Here is a 17706-nt window from a genome sequence, read left to right as displayed (position 1 = left end):
TTTCTTTTTTTTTTAATTCGACATACCCAACCATCTAGAAATTGAACCACATACTCGAAATTATTGCAATTACTACTGTATCTCATCAGTATCTCTTACCAGGTTACCATTCATCAAGTTAAATGTAATAGGTGTGCATATAATACACACACACACACACACACACACACACACACACACACACACACACACACATATACAGTAAAGTCTCGTTATATCGATATTCAAGGGAGTCCGAAAAAATATCGATATAACCGGGACTATCGATATATCCGACCCTGTTTGCATGTAATTTTCTCCGTGCGTGCATAGAAATAGTATCGATATAACCGGGACTATCGATATATCCGATATCGATATAACGAGACTTTACTGTGTGTGTGCATATATATATATATATATATATATATATATATATATATATATATATATATATATATATATATATCTTCATTTAACCGAACTTGTCAGATCATTTAGCCTACAGTACAAACAAAATAAAGAAATAAAACAACACCTCAAATAAAATATTTTGTCACATCACTTTTCACATTTAACAACTTCCCCCCTCCACGAAAAAAGTGATAAAGTAAAAAAAATATATATTTTTTTAAAAAAAGATGCTCACTGTTATTGGTTCTTATTTTGTCCTTCAGTCAAGATAAAATGAGGCAGTAAATGATTGCAATCTGCTCTTTTTATGATCCGCACAACAATTATTACCAAACTCATGCTATGAATCTATTTACGGTCATGTGCAATCACGGAAAATAACTGCCCTTGTGCGAAACGTTTGTGTTACAAAGTACGTAGTTACTTTTGATTGGAAGCAGCGAATCACTCCCCAAAAGTATACTGTGTTGCACTACATAGATTTATTGTTTTTTTATGTTTAATATAGTGTGTGCTTTTCAAAGCACATACTTAAAACTTTTATTGCTACTACAACTCGTAACTTGTCCGTCCACCGCCGCCTTCATGGTGTTCCCATTAGCAAGTAGAAGGTGAGGGCTACTATCAGTAATAGGCAAAGGGGTGAATTGAAGGTCTGGTAGGCTGTGGAAGGCATGAAGATGTCCTCGTATTTGTAAATACTGACCATGCGGTCGCTTACCGGTGGACTGTCGATATCGTGTCTAGTGATGGAGCCTGGAAGACAAAAGACGACTATAAGGTGAGGCCAAAAACAAATCGCACCATAAAAAGCTCCAAACTCACCTTGTATGGCAGGCCCCCAGGCAAACAGGTAGTACCACGATAGGTGGAGGTCCACGAGCGTCTCGTCACGTGGCACGTAAAGCGGACGCTTGAAACGACAGGTCACGCGGTTGTTCTCAAAAATGCCTTCCTCGTCTCTGGCGGGGTTCCTTTTGATCTCTTTGGCCCACTGGCCTACGTTGTAGAAGTGATGGATGCGAACGCGGCCATTGTCGTCGTGGACGCAACCCATGACGTCATCGCCTCCCTGAGAAATGTGATCAGTTATTCGTGAGAAGACGAAGAAATGGTCAGTAAATGCTTGCAAGAGTATTTGAAATGTATTTGAGGTTTAATGGAGGTACTTAAAATAGTGGTAGGAGGTGTGCTGGCAGCCATTTAACTCATTCACTGCCAGACGTGCAAAAAATGTGTCCACTCCAGTGCCAGGGCTTTTGTCATTTTCACTCCAGGACCCACAGAATATTGAGTTTTAGGACCACATAAACATTCAATGCAGTGTAAGAAACCTTAGATGCTCTGCTTTCATCCATAAAAAGGTTAATTCCTAAGATATATGGGTCTGGAGTTATCCGAGCTTGAAATGGGGATGGCTTGACAAAATACAATACAATACATACATATTGATTTGTATAACGCTTTAACAACAGCTGAAGTTGTAACAAAGCGCTAACATGGACAAAAGGCAAATGTTGCCCCTTCGTGGGAGGGAAAACATTGCCAGAGGTCTGACAAGCGCTTTATCGGCACCCATGGCAAGAAAAACCAAAACCCAAATTTGGAAATAGTGCTCCACGTCATATTTTCAATTCAAGAATCAATTTGGGATGAGTTAACATGGACTCGAACATAAATGCAGTGATAACTCAGCTTACGAACTTAATTGGTTCCCAGAAAGCGTGTGTAAGGTGAAAGGTTAAGATGACAAACATTAATTTCCCATAAGAAACCATCAAAAATGAGAATAATCCACTCCCAGGTCCCCCAAAAACATAATTTTCTACTAAATAAGCCTTAAAACTACACAAAATAGACCTTATTTTATGTATAATAAATGCACTATTGTATTGTAATTAAAGAAATAAACTGTCCTGTATAATAAAGTCATTTAATTGACCTTTGTGATGGTCGTTGAAGTAGTTGCTTCTTGATGATATCCGAGTGAAGTTGCCGTGCTTTCCCGGCGATAATACCCTCACTCACACTGTCCCCTGCTAGCCACTTTTCGGCAATCTAAATCAACATAAGTTTTTCAAGCTCTTCTATTGCCTGAGACCGTTGCTTAGACAACACAGAAACACCCTTATCCACACATACCAATGGTCGGCTTAGCATACTGGTAGTGGGACGCTACGTCACACAAACGCACACCTCGTTGATGTTTTTTTGATAATCTCCTTCTTTAGTTCGACTGTAATTTTCTTTTGTGTCCTCTTTGGCTTAATATTAGCCTGTGGTGTGGTCTTTTTTGGTCCCATAATAGCAAAAGTACTCCTATTCGATAACAAACCAAGTCTGCAGTCAAAGAAAGGTGGTGACGAAAATTATCCCCACAGTGGCTGACGGACTAGTTTTTCCGTGCGGTTTGGTTCGTCCGCCAAAAACAAGTTTGTATGCCGAGATTATATTCTCGCGAATTTAATGTTCGTAAGGTGAAAAGTTTGTGAGCTAAAGTGTTCGTAAAATGAGGTATCACTGTACTCAACACAGCTCCATCACAGTTGTGAGGGTGTTTACACTTGTGCAACCACATTATCTCACTTGTCTATTTAACTTCACACATAATCCTTGTTAAAATACAATTTGAACACAAAACAATATTTTCTATGAATTATTCAGAAAGGTGCGGTGGATTCTTGCGTTGGCATAAAACCAGAAAGGCAAACAACTGATTGAACACATCCAAATTTAGACTGGAGGTGAGAAACTTTAATAAATCTCTTTTATTGGATTTGGATTGGATATGCCTTTATTCGTCTCACAGTGGAGAAATTTACATTTCACAGCAGCAAAGTGATGAAAGGAATGAAAGTAGAAAAACAAAATACATGAGCTGCTGGAATTGTGTTGCATAGTCTTAAAAAATAAAGAATGAAGATTTTTTTTTACATACAGTACATTTTTAAACCACCCACTTTGAGTTTTAAAATGTTCTATTTTATTCAAAAGAGTCAATGCAGTTATTAACTGCAATGGATACTTCAAATCAAAGTACAGTGATACCTTGGCTTACGAACTTAATTGGTTCCCAGACAGAATGTGTAAGGCGAAAAGTGTGTATCCCAAAAAGTTATTTCCCGTAGGAAACCATTAAAATGAGAATAATCCGCTCCAAGGGCCCAATAAAACATAATTTTCTACTTTCTAATTTTCTAAGCCTTAAAACTACACAAAATATACCTTATTTTATGTATAATAAATGTGCTGTGGTATTATAATTAAAGAAATAAACTGTACTATATAATAAAGTTGTTTTACTTACCTTTGTGATGGTCGATGGCTTGATGGAATCGAGTGGCCGGTTTCATCAGCATTAAACACTTGATGAGGAACGGAGCCTTCTTCTTTCTTTCTAACTTTACCTAGTTCCTCATAAATTGTGTTCTGTTTAGCTGGGGTGATAGCTTTTTGCATCAAGTGTTCAGATGGCTTGTGCGCGTTATTTGTGGAGCCTGATTGATGGGAATTTTAACCTTGCAGTCTACACTCTGCCTTTGAACTATCAAAGTTGAAATGAGTCCAAATGTCACTGTTTTCTATCCATTTTGTCTCTCTCTGTCGTCTGTCTGTCTCTTTGATGATTAAACCACCTCCCCTCACTGCTGCGTTCTTGACCAATCACGTGGCTTTAACCGAAGACTGAGGGTGGGGAATAGAGGACCAAAACAAGCTTGTTGCCTTTTTCTTTGAGGAGAACGGCTCGTGCGCGAACGACACATCACTCATTGTGGAAGCGCCGTGTGTATCCCGAAAAATAGTTTGTATGCCAAGGTAACATTTTCATAAATTTAACGTTCGTAAAGCGAAAAGTTCGTAAGCCAAGGGGTTTGTAAACCGAGGTATCACTGTAAAAAAACAAAAACTACATGGAAAATGAAAGCACCACGACACAAAAGCATCAGGAACTGATCTCAGAGCAGTAATAAAATCCATCTGCTCACCATTTTCTTGTCAGAAGAGAAACCTACAGCCACCCAGCCGTCAGTGTCGGCGCTCATTTCGTACTCCACATCTGTCCCGATGCGACGATAACTCAGGAAGTAGTCACATGTCTCCGCATCGCACCCAGGTTTTCCATACCTAAACACACAAAAAAAACCATCAAGTTACATGCTGTTTACATATTAAGAGGCGGTATGTCACGTGACAAATTAATTAAGAATGAAAACGGAAAAAAAAACAAGCTTGCTCTTACCTGATGCATCCTTTGGTCACACCACAGTCGCTCACTTTGATTTTGGCAAAAGGGTCCACTGGTGGCGCAGTGGGAAAAGGATAACCTGCAAATATGATCCCATAGAATTTTTTGTAACATTGTTATGACAACCAAAGTGTCCGTGTGAATGCGAGAGAGACATTTCAGACATTTCTCAAACGTATTGATGAATTTAATTGTACAGCAATAATACAAATAGAAAATAAGTGATGTAAGTAAGCTCCCTTTGGTGATGATTGCAAGAATCATTGCTTACAGTACATGTTAGTCGTATTTGACATTTACTGTACATTCAACATGTTTATAATTATGCTCAAATATATATTTCTTAAATAAATCCATGTAGGTATTTTATTTAACAATCATCCGCAAGGCATTTTAATTGAATTTGTCACTTCATCTCTTTGGAATGGCCTCCCGTTAACGGTAAGGCAAATAAACTCATTCTCTGTCCATGTTGAAAACTTATTTTTACACAATAACACAGTTTTAGGTTTTGGCTTTTGACTCCACATTAGCCTTGACATTGTTGTTGTGTTTTACTGTTTGTAAGTTATTAATTTGTCAAAGTCAAAGTCAGCTTTATTGTCAAATATGCTAATATGCATGACATACAGTAGATGAAATTACTGTCTTCTCTGACCCAGCGTGCAAGGCACTTATAATTTTTTTAACCAACATAATAAACACGAAAACGCCAATTTGCTTGAACTGACTTTGTTTTAATATGTCACATTTTGGCTTTATGTGGAGCATTTGGTATACAGCTGGGCTTGTAATTAAAGTGCTTGATAAAGTTTAATTAAATCATTATTTGTGAGTAGTTTTTTAATAATAATAATAATAATAATACATTTAATTTCTAAGCACCTTTCAAAACTCTCAAGGACACTTTACAGTAACGGGATAAGAACTTTTTGTGTGAGTGAGCAGCGGCAGCCATTCGCGACAGTGGATCAGGGACATCATGGTGGAATATGCATGTCTACTACAAGCTAAATGTTACATTTTTTTATAATACAGTGAAGATTTGGATTGTTTACTTACAGCTTTCAAAACAAACATGCGGATCAAACCTCTAAAGATGGAGGACACTGATTTGCTGTGGCGACCCCTTGAAGGGAAAAGCCGAAAGGAAAAGGAGAAGATTTCCAGCTTTCAGCAAAGGGGTTTCAAGGAAATATGACATTTAGCATTTAGGAATGACAGCCATTTAACAGTAAATCCACTTTTGGAAAATTGACTCACAAAAGGAATTCCCCATTGTTATTTTGAGATAAATTAATTTTCAATTTAATTTCACAAATATTGTGGTGATTGAACAGAAAGAATAAGAATAAGAATAAGAATAAGAATAAGAATAAGAATAAGAATAAGAATAAGAATAAGAATAAGAATAAGAAGACATTAAAATGGAACATTGTCAGCACTTCCTTCTTGCCATTTGTCCAAGTCCCTACGCCTTTTTATTTAGAGGCATGCAGAAACGGGGGTTGTAGCGGGGGGGGGGGGGGGGGGGTTTGGGGCCGGGGTCCAGGAGCTAGCCTGGGTGCTGAAAGACACGTTTTCTTCTATATACACGATTACACATTAACGTGAGTTTAGAGGTGATGGATGATACTCACCGTCATCAGACAGATGTCGAGATTCCAAGAACTCGGAGGCGAAGGTGCTATACGAGTCCTTGTGGTGCTCCTGACGGCTACCAGGCTCTCCGTGGTCCCCGTGGCCGGCCCGCAATGCTCCCTCGTCGGTTGGGCTCGGCGCGACCACCAGCCAGACATTGACGTGGATCAGCAGCGGCCATAGCCTAAAAATCATGGTCACCTTAGAAATGCACCAGAGTATAAAAGTGGTCATAAATCACAGCAGGGGCTCGTTTTTGTTGGAATTCCGTTGCATCTGTCCATTTTCGTCGTCGCTTCGTGGTCAATTGATGTTTATTAGCAGGATCACGCTCAATGGGGAGGGGAGTGGGGGAGACAGGGGGATGCCTGGCAGCTCAACTAAACGTAAATTAGCCAGATTTGTAATCTCGATGTCGAATTCACACACACAAATCGTACTGCAGTTCAAAATCACAATTCGCGATGTCCATTGGCGCTAATGCATATTTAGCTAATATTTTCGTAGCGTCTGAGGACATTGAGACGAAATGGTGTCGCCCACCCTCGCTGGGTGAAGCGTGGCCTCCAATGAGGAGGCGAAACGTCAGCGGACGACAATCAATATCACATTTTGGCAATATGCATGATTTTATAAAGGTAAATCCTTATCTCCCGAGCATGTTATTTATTTGTCTGTCTGCCTGCCTAACTGCCTGCCTGTCTGTCTGTCTACATTAAATGTAAATGTTTTTCCGCAATATTATAATTAAATTAGAGTGAATGTTTCATGTAGATGTTACTGTATATATTATATGTGATGTAATGTTCCGCATAATTATTTGCCCTTTGTACATGTATTTATTAAATATTGTTGTTAGTTATTTAATTTATTCATTTTTCTGTTTATTTATTTATGTATTTATTTTTGTGGTTTTTGTTTGTGTAATTATTTATTTTATTTATGAATTTATGTATCTTTGTTTTTGAATAGAGACAAGACATGCAAAATGTGTATTGCAGACTTCTGCAATACACATTTTGTATGACATTACATGTAGCTGTGTGCGCATTTTGGTGTACTGTAACAAATCGTCGATATCAAGGACATTTTCAATATAATGTAGTTCCAATCTACAACAAAGCAAATCACAATCATTATCAATATCGTGAAATGAACACCACTCTGACAATGTCATTCCAAACAGGTACAACAACATGCGGCTTTTTTGGTAAAAGGAGGAATTTTATGCGTGACCAATGAAATAACAAACGTGACTATTTTAAAAATACAACACATAAGAGGAAGTTCGAAATAATTAATGTTCATAGTACTCGCCTAAATGTCATGTGATTTGTTGGGATGGAAAGTACATAATGGATGGGAAAGTGGCACTCGTCCGTGGGGAAAAAAAATCACGATTTTAATACATAAATACTAGCATTAATATAAAATCTAAATATTTATAACAACACAAACACTAAAATTGTAAGACTAGATTAACAAATTGGAATTATTAATAAATATAATTATTTTATATTTGAGTTAGTGGTGTATTTGTTACTTCCGAGTTGAGTATGTGTGGGTATTTTTGTATCTAAAATGTAAACGTCATTTGTCTTGGTTGATGTTCAAAGTTTCTCCGCATGATGTCGGCAAAACTCCACCATTTCAAAAAGCAGACGTAAAGACTTCGCGTTACTTGTAACAACATACGTTAAAAAATACCAACAGTGATGTGTGTGTGTGTGTGTGTGTGTGTGTGTGTGTGTGTGTGTGTGTGTGTGTGTGTGTGTGTGTGTGTGTGTGTGTGTGTGTGTGTGTGTGTGTGTGTGTGTGTGTGTGTTTAAAAATGTACGAGCAAAATATTATGCTTTAAAAAATCATCAGATGACATTCTGAAGGTTTATTAAAAAGTTAGCTAGCATTTTGATTGATCAAAATCTATAAAGACAAAATCTTATTAAAGTCCAATTGACTGCCAAACATTATTTGGCACCTAACTCTCTTAATTTCCATTGGATTATGTATCCAACACACCCAATTAGTTAGTTTTATTTTGACGTTTTGCTTGGAAACAAAAAAAATCACACGAGGAAAAAGCACTGTCATAAGTATCACAGATAATAAAATATACTATATATGAATCTTGATCCAACATTAGTGGGTTATTAAATAATAATAAATGATTCCCAAATGTATAACATTGACAATAATTTGGGACACTGACTAAAATTAATTGTACTTTTATTTTAGCTTATACTTGTCACGTTTATTTAGAATAAAAATGTATGGAATTAGTTTGTTCCCCAAATTAAATTAATAAATCGAGGTATTAAATTTAAAGAATGTGTCAAACATACCTAATCATCGTAGTTTTGTTGCTTTTTAAAAATAAGGATAAAGACTTTATGTTACTTCCGGGTTGAGTGAACGCTGGTGCACGTGGCTGTGACTGTGTCCTTGAGAGTTTTGAAAGGCGCTTATAAATGAAATGTATGGTTTTATTATTATTATTATTAGATTATACAGTATGTATATTTTCTTGACAAAGAGTCTGCAGTTAAGCTCCTATCCTGTAGGTAGCGTTGTTGTCACACTGAAGTGACATTAAACAACGACTACAGGCACGTAGTTAACTAGAACTAATTTAACAATGCACCCCCCATAGACCCCCCACCCCCACCCCCCCCACACACACATAGCTATATGGTGCATGATTTTTCTGCCCAAATAATTATCATTATCATCTGACTCCACAGATACCAACTCACCAAACATATTATATGTTTACCATTCGATTATGTCTACTACGACCACCCACCCCTAGCCCTTTAAACACCGGACACCCAATTAACATTCTGTGTAAGGGCAATGCTTATAATGAGGAACTCCGGGCGAAGCAATCTTATCTTAATAGCCTTAAAGGGCCACTCATTAACACAACTGCTCATACACTTTTCCTTGCACATCACGTTGCAGTGAAGGGGTGCCAGAGAAAGAGAGAGAAAGAGAAAGACACAGAGAGAGAGAGAGAGAGAGAGAGACAAAATGAGGCGGTGATGATGGTGGTGGTGGTGGTGAGCTGGCCTGCTAAATGTCAGCTGTGTGTCTCCTGGGCCAGACAGACAACTCTGGGACAGGACAATAGCTTCAAGATCCATTTAAATACATGGGCTGCTTTGACTGGACGCCATCAGACGTCATCTGTTTGACCATCAGATCGCAAACCAAATATTTTTGACTTGGTGTTTCATTTCTGTGGTGCTGAAGATGATTTATGTCGTTCTATTCAAGTTCAAATCCAATTTATTTAGATCAAACCAGTTCCTATGCAGATTTATTTCTATTTCCACAGTCAAAAGTTGCTCGATATTTTCTTTGGAGCGATATAAAGTTGAATAATTAGCAACCACAATGAAATAAAAGACTGAAAAGACACAGCAGATGTTATATATAGAATAATAATTTTACGTTTTAAGACTCGCGCTGAATATTCAGGAAGTCTTGTTTTTGAGTTGGTGACGAGTCTGTACGTGACGTCACGAAAGGAACGCCCCTGACTGAAAAAAAGACGCATTGAAGCGGTCCTTCCATCACGTCAATGTATTTTGCTGTACTTGTTTGGTCTGGGGATCTCGTGTTACACCCAAAAGCGGCCAGAAGAGGACATCCAAGCTCCATATAAGGAATTTATCAGCCCGTGGAAACGGAGGTGGCTACAGGTGGTCACCATTTTGTGCCTCTTTTTCGGTGAGAAATTTCCCCTCAATGTTGCCTCATAATGGCATGGAATAAATTCTTTAATCGATTGTAAACATGTATGCTTTCCTCTTCAGAACTATTTGAATCATATTCACAATTGGACGAGTAACAAGAAAGCATATTCTCCGAATCTGAAGCCATTGTTTTGATTCTCCAGCAATGCAAGACGTCTTGGGGTGACACCACGAACATGGGGGCGGGACCTTCTGAAAGTGGCCACTTCCGGGTTCATTTTTTTTTTGCAGATTTTGGACACTTTAAGTCATTTTTATTGTTGTTTTGCATTTGACTAAAAATATCATACAGCGTGTTTTGGGTATTTTAGATGCTATAAAACGTTTTTCTGAAAAAGTGACGTCGGTTGTCCTTTAAGTCATATGCACTTGCATGCGTCCAGCAAAATGACTTCGATATGAAACCATGCCAGCGATAACATGAAGACTTGCACCTTTGTTTCGTCTATATTGCTCACGAGTATAAATGAGCATTGAGCATCAAACAGGAGCCAGAAAAGCTCACTTATTGACTCGCAAGTTATTTCCTTGGTCTCCTGCCAAGCCTTACAATAGTCATGAGGCAGGCCTGTGATCCAGCCGCAGGCCTTCCAAGCCTCAGGGCTTCATTTAGGATGTGTCAGGGCCCGCTTTCATCACGCACGACAATAAGCACTTTTGGCATGCCCCACCTTCAACCGCAGACACTTCAAAGCTCAGCATCTAAGCAAGGCGTACCTAGAAACGCTTATGAAAGTGATGCTTTGTTATAGGACAAAGGCTGCGACGTGTTTGTCCGCTTTTGCAGTTTGGAGAAGTTTCTCCACCGGGATCCGTGTGTGGGGGGAACGCTGAAAGCTTCCATCAGCAGTTGAATGTTTGCTTTGGTGATAAGGAAGGCACAGATGAAACGTCGATCATCACACGGTAAACATGCTCAAATGTGCTCATTCACGACCACGTTCACGTGCACACACGTATTTGACTACAAATCATCCCTGTATATCTTCTCATGGTAGAAGCTACTCCCAAAAATTAACCGGGAAACAATGTTCTCTTTGAAGTACAGAAATGACCATTTTAATGATGTCATCCTTTCACACATCTGTCTTACTGCCGAGTGTTTGTGCAGTAAACTAGAACTTATACAACTCGATTGGGAAAAAAATAAAAAAGAGAAGTAAAACAAAATAACTGGTACGGTGTGGTTGCAAAAATGTGCACACCCTCAGAATTAGAGATGTGGCTATATTTAGAATTAAGCAGATACAGTAAAGTCTCGTTATATCGATATCGGTTATATCGCTAGTACTGCTTATTACGATACTATTTCTATGAACACAAGGAGAAAATGTACATGCCCGCAGGATCGGATATATCGATAGTCCGGTTATATCGATATTTTTTCAGACTCCCGAGAATATCGATATAACGAGACTTTACTGTACATTCAAAGTCATGCTAAATGGTAGTTAGCGCATGCCGGCTAACAGGTTCTGATTAACTTCAAGGCTATTCCTGACATTTTTTTTTTTTTTGCTTTCGAGCACTTTTGGTGCAGGCAGTGATTGGTATTCGGAAGTGTTCCTAATTACCTCCATTTTGTTTTAGGCCCCAGTTTCAGCTGAAGTAAAACACCCCCGCACTTCACTGGATGTATGGAATTCTTTTGGTCAAGAGTCATGTTATATTGGCACCAAATATACTGATGGCCAAAAAAGTACAACCTTGGTGTCGAAGTTTTCAAAACCACACGCGGGGAGTGATTTGCTTCATCTGACCTTGGTATCTGGTGAATAATTGATATTTCTGAATACCAGCAAATAAATAAATCAATAAACAGCTAGCTATTTCTACAGCTAGCTACCTATTTATATAGATAGCTAGATAGACAGATAGCTAGAACAATAGCTAGACAGATAGCTATCTAGCTATCGAGCTAGCTAGATAGCTATATGAAGAACCAACGAACCAATGAACAAACAAATGAACGAATGAATGCATGAATTAATGAATAAATGGCAGTTTCGGGCTTCTGCAGACAAGCATAAACATAAAATGGAAACATTGAAACAAAATCAGCCTGGTTTGTGTTTCGTGTGTACGCAGCCTTCGGCTCACCAATCCCCCTGAATGAGGATATGCACTTTTCTCTTTATTTCTGCACTCAGTGTACCACATTTCACAGTATTCAGGTTATTGGAATACAGACAACAAGATGCATTGAATGACACAAAGTTGATTTCGAAGAAAAATATCCGATGTCAGTCTGAAGAAAAGCCTCGTTGTCTGTAATTTCTCCAACAAAGACTTGTCTCATCCACAAAGCAATCCAAGCCATAGCTATTTCCACCAGCACCAAGGGGAAGACAGGTGATGACGACCCTTCAGGGACCGTGGTTGACAGAAGCCACAGAAAAGAGAATTTTCATGGGGCCCAAAGTGGAATTTTTGTTCCACGAGGCCCCAAATTCCTGGCAGCGTCCCCAGTTAACACTTTAATGCAAAGCTTTGTGCAGCAAGTGTAAAGCTATGGACGATTAAATGTAAATTGTTACACAAAGCTTAATACAGGGCCAGTAATGTGCAGAAAATCTATCTTTTGTACAGTTTCTGACTCACAATCAGAATCATCTTTATTGGCCAAGTGTGGAAAACACATAAGGAATTTGTCTTCGGTAGAACACACTGCACTAGTATCATCACAGAAAAGTAATGACAAATAAGTATGGAGGACACTCATAAAGGCTAATCTAATCTAATTCCTTAATGTACGTGGTACCTCCCAGGAACAACTGAAACAATGTGCAGGGTATCAAGCAGAGCTAAAGTGATCAATGGTAGAACAAAATCTGCTCACAGTTGTACAGTTGGTGCAGGAAATCAGTGAAAAAGTGATCAGTCCCCATATTTGCAGTAAAACAAGTGTGCAATTATGCAGATGTCCTTGAGCGCCACAAAGCGTCTCGCGCTGGAGAATATATAGGTCAGTAACAGTGGTTCAAGTGGGTACAGAGCTAGGGCGATTATAACGGGATGCTGTTCCACAGGGTTAGGCAAAATTGCAAAGACGCACTATACAGTTAGATTGGAGTTACTGTTTGGAGAGTTTAAATGCTTCCTAGATTTGGTGCGTATAGATCGGTAGCGCCTGCCTGAGAGGAGTCGCTGGAAAAGGTGATGGGCAGGGTGCGAAGGGTTCAGTAGGATTTTCCATGCCCTTGTCTTGGTTCTTCCAGTGTGCAAGTCCTCAAAAGTGAGAAAGGCGGTGCCAATGATTCTTTTTCCGCCGTCCTAACTGTCCGTTGAAGTCGAATTTTGTCCATTTTTGAGGCGGAACCCGAACCGAACCACCACCATGCGTTAGCTAACACGGCCAGCTGTCTTAAAAGTCATGTTGTCACTGGACTTAACCATTAAGCTGATACACCGCTTTACCTCTCTCTCCATATAGACATGGTAAATGGCCAGGGGGCCTAAAGCAGTGATTATAGTGTCGAGAAGTGGGAGTTAGGGGGGGAGGGGGGCTTTCCGTCATTAGTCTGGTTAATCAGAGCATTGCTCTGGGTTAAGCTCCGCGGCCTCCAGAGACGGGCTGATGAGTAGATAGTCGTGGCCAGCCGACAGTGCTCAGGTCCGGGCCCCGGCAGCTCCTCTGGCCCCTGCCCACTCCAGACAGTAATCTATAACTTCCTCCTGGGGCACGGCGTCGGGGGCTCGGGCTGCTGGACAACACTGACACACGATGCATGGTAATAAGTCTCTCTCGCTCTGTCTCTCTGTCTCTCAATCTCTCTCTGTCTCTCTCACAACCCTTACTCCCTTAGTAGACTCTGTAAGCAGTGACCTTGGCCACATAACTGCTGTAATTCAACAACCAAGTGTTTAACTACTACTGTCCAAGGAAAGCACCAATAACCAACTCAGCACGAGTGTCTAATGACCACTGGGACAGTTGGTCATGCACACTCCTAAAACAAATTCCCAAGACAGAAGGGCCTCAGCTTAGCGCCGAGCCCTCCTGAGAGTCGCATCTAACATTGGTCGGGCTGGTCTCTCTCTCTCCGGGTGTCCCATGTGAGCTCATTAGCGCCGATCATAACCACTTCCTTGGACGGCGTTACGCGTGACGATGGATGGCGCTCTCCATCAGGACGTGCAGTTGCTCAGTGCGGGAATGCAGGTGTGTATTTGTGTTTAAAGAATGGGGAAGGTCAGAGAACACCCCCAACCTCTTTCCCCAAATGGTTCCCGAGCCTGGTGGGAGGCCGAGGGGTGGGGAGACTCTTGAGTGGAGGTATTCAGGTGATGGAGTGGACTACAAGTGACCCAGATGGAGGCAAGCATAAGTAAAGAGCAGCTTAAAGAAACCAGATTTTCCATTTTTTTGTTTGAAAAAGCTGCAAACACAGAACGGACCCCTGAGGAATACCTAAATGGGACGAGACAATAAAGAATCCCATCATCCTTATACTGAAAAGATCTGTCCATCTATTGCTTTTTTTCTCTATTCATAATCATCTTCTCATTACACCCTGTTGTCTCAATCAGACGCTTGGCAATGCGCACATTTTAACGCAACACCAATTATGTCAGTCACTCATGTAGCCCCTCAAGCCAAACATAACGCACGGGACATCTCCCGCTTACTCCCCATTTACCCATCTCTCCCTCCTGTCCATCACTCTCCCCTTTTTTGGGTATGAATCCCGAGAGAAATGTAACCTGTATCACCTCCTGTCTCGCAAACACTGTACACATACGCGCCTCCGTGTGTGTATGGATAACGACCATTAGCATATTCATGATTGTAGCCAGCCTCTTATTGTTCGCCCGCTCCATTAATCTTCATCTGCTGCCTGCCGAATGACAGCTCAATCTAACAGGATGTGAACGGGCACCGGTTATGCAAACGCAAACACACACACACACACACACACACACACACACACACACACACACACACACACACACACGCGCACACACACACACGCACACACACACACACACACACACACACACACACACGTTTTTACAACATGGTGAGGACAAGGTGTGCAAGAGATTTGCCCCATGGGAACCACACATGCACATACGCGCGCACACACACACACGCACACGCGCGCGCGCGCACACACACACACAAACACACACACACACACACACACAAACACACACGCACACAATGATTGACATCACCCAAAACCAGTGCACCTGTGGTTTCTGAGAACGTCCTGGGCCACAAGTGTGTAGGGTTCGAATCTATGTGGCCCCCAGCCCTCCCAAAACAAAGTACAGACACTCCCCTACTTACATTCGACTTACGAACAACGGTACATATGAAAATTTTTGTAACATATGTAGTATTCTTTCCAGTTGTACATGTACATATCTTTATAGAGTATATCTTTTGTTAAATGTTTATTTTTCAGTACAAACCAATATGTGTTACTTATACAAACCTTAAACATACTTGTATAAATCTTAAACATACATATATATTGTGTTATTTAGTTTTTTATTTACTTCAAGATGGCACCGGGAGAGTGGATGCCTTTCCAGTGGCTCTGGCATTTTGTTTTTCTACTTGTTTTTTTCCTTTCCTCATCCTGTCATAACTTTGCTGCTGAGTTACTTCCGGGTAGAGTGAACCCCGGCGCGAATGGCTTCCGCTGCTCACCCGCATACACAAAAAAAATGAAACAGTTATTTGTTTTGAGAGTGTTCTTATCCTATGACTGAAAAGTGTCCTTGAGAGTTTTGTAAGGCGATTAGAAATTAAATGTATTATTATTATTATTATTATTATTGTTATTATTATTATTTATGCATACAGAGGCTTCCCTACTTACTAACATTCGACGGTGTAGGTGTGTCAATGGTAGATACGAACATTTTTGTAGTAACATATGTAGTATTCTTTCCAGTAGTATATGTATTTATATTTTGATTGAGCATATATATTATTAAATGTGTATTTTTCAGTACAAACCAATACAGGTTATGTATAAAAGCCTTAAACATACATATATTAACATAGTTATACAAGCCTTAAACATACGTTCCATGCAAAATATAGCACTGTAGCAATTTACAAACAAATTCACCTTACGAACGACCGTTCGAAACGTATCTTGTTCGTAAGTTGGGGAGCATCTCTAAAAACAAACACAGACACCCGCACACCTCAAGCCGCCAACAACAACAACATGCATGGGCTGAATGGGACAAGAAGAATATAATGCTGTGCTAAACAGGTTCGGTGCGTGTGTGTGTGTGTGTGGGGGGGGGGGGGGGGTTGAAGGCAACGAGTGCTCTCAAATGTTAATGTGTTTGCTTAAAAGATGGTGTGACTGACTGATTTGCAGCAGATTACTGGGCAAAATGAGTGCTGGAAGCCAGCCAGGTTCAACAAGAGGTCTGTTCTCGCCTCACCCTTTGCCCAACCCCACCACCTTCTTCGGTATCACTCAGCCGCTCCAGGAATTGCAAACGCAGACAGGATGTACAGGTATCTCCGTGTGTACAGATTCCTGGATAAACACTTTGTGGTGATGCTGTGTTTTTGATTAGCGGAGGTGTGATGAGCAGATAATTGGATGCTACATCGAATTGCCAGATGTGCAAAAATGCGTCCACTCCAGTGCCAAGGTTTTTGTCATTGTCACTTGAATTCAGGACCCACAGAATATTGAGTTTTAGGACTACATAAATATTCAATACAGCGTTAGAAACCTTATACTCTCTTCTAAAAAAAAAAGAGTTAATCCCTAAATGATATGGGTCTGGGGTTATATGAGTTTGAAATGCGGGTGGCTGTCCAAAATACAATGCAATACATACATATTGGTTTATATAGCGCTTTAACAACAGCTGAAGCTGGAACAAAGCACTAACATGGAAAAAAGGGAAATGCTGCCCCCTTGTGGAAAAGAAAAAAAACATTGCCAGAGGCCATGGTCAGCGCTTTATCAGCACCCAAACATGACAAAACAAAACCAGAACAAATTCGGGAATGGCGTTCTTCGTCATATTTTGAATTCCCTAATACGTTCATGAATGGCAGTGAATGACTTAAAAATGTTTGTATTAAGTTCATCCTGTCTACTTGATATCTCCATTAAAACAGATTATTTTCTCACAGACAGTGTATTTTAGGTGTTCAATTACCTGACATGTTTCGGCGTGGAAGAGTGGCTGCCTTTACAACAGCTCCTGTATTTAGTGTTTCTATTTCTTCCTTCTCTTTCCTCTTACTTTCATCACTTTGCTGCTGTGAAAAGTACATTTCTCCACTGCTAGACTAATAAAGGCTAATCCAATCCTATAATGGTATTAAAAAAATCAGGTTCACGTTAAGGAGTAGGTTTGTATGGTGATTCATAACAGAAAATAAAGAACAAGAAAAGTGTACAGGAAAAATAAATATGTCCACAAAATAATAAATAGATAAAGAAAATTATAGGATTTTTTTTTCCTGGTCAAAATCATACTCTGTCCTAATTTGTGACAGATGTAAACAAGGACTTGCGTTGACCAAAAGTCCCAAATGTTAAATAATAAAGTGAACTTTGACACCATAATATCGAGAGATAAAACCTCACACATTAAAAAGAAAAAAAAAACATGCACACCGGAAGCATATCTTGTTGCAATGGACACACCAGAGTGTCCATTTCATTTACACTA

At 39.9% G+C, this 17706-nt stretch overlaps 1 protein-coding gene across 1 annotated transcript; it reads right to left on the bottom strand.

The window, feature by feature from the left end:
* Positions 1 to 454: 454 nt before the first annotated feature.
* frrs1l (ferric chelate reductase 1 like) lies at positions 455 to 6824 on the bottom strand. Its single transcript, XM_088999631.1, has 5 exons — positions 6280 to 6824; positions 4634 to 4718; positions 4380 to 4518; positions 1219 to 1465; positions 455 to 1149 (listed from the first exon to the last, which is right to left on the bottom strand). Exons 1-5 carry the CDS (start codon positions 6512 to 6514, stop codon positions 977 to 979), a joined length of 879 nt encoding a protein of 292 aa, XP_088855757.1. The 5' UTR covers positions 6515 to 6824; the 3' UTR covers positions 455 to 976.
* Between the last annotated feature and the right edge of the window lie 10882 nt (positions 6825 to 17706).

Source organism: Hippocampus bargibanti, linkage group LG06, assembly GCF_051943395.1.
Source record: "Hippocampus bargibanti isolate YZ-2025 linkage group LG06, ASM5194339v1, whole genome shotgun sequence".
In the NCBI taxonomy this organism is placed as follows: domain Eukaryota; kingdom Metazoa; phylum Chordata; class Actinopteri; order Syngnathiformes; family Syngnathidae; genus Hippocampus; species Hippocampus bargibanti.
This window is presented reverse-complemented; position numbering and strand designations above follow the sequence as displayed.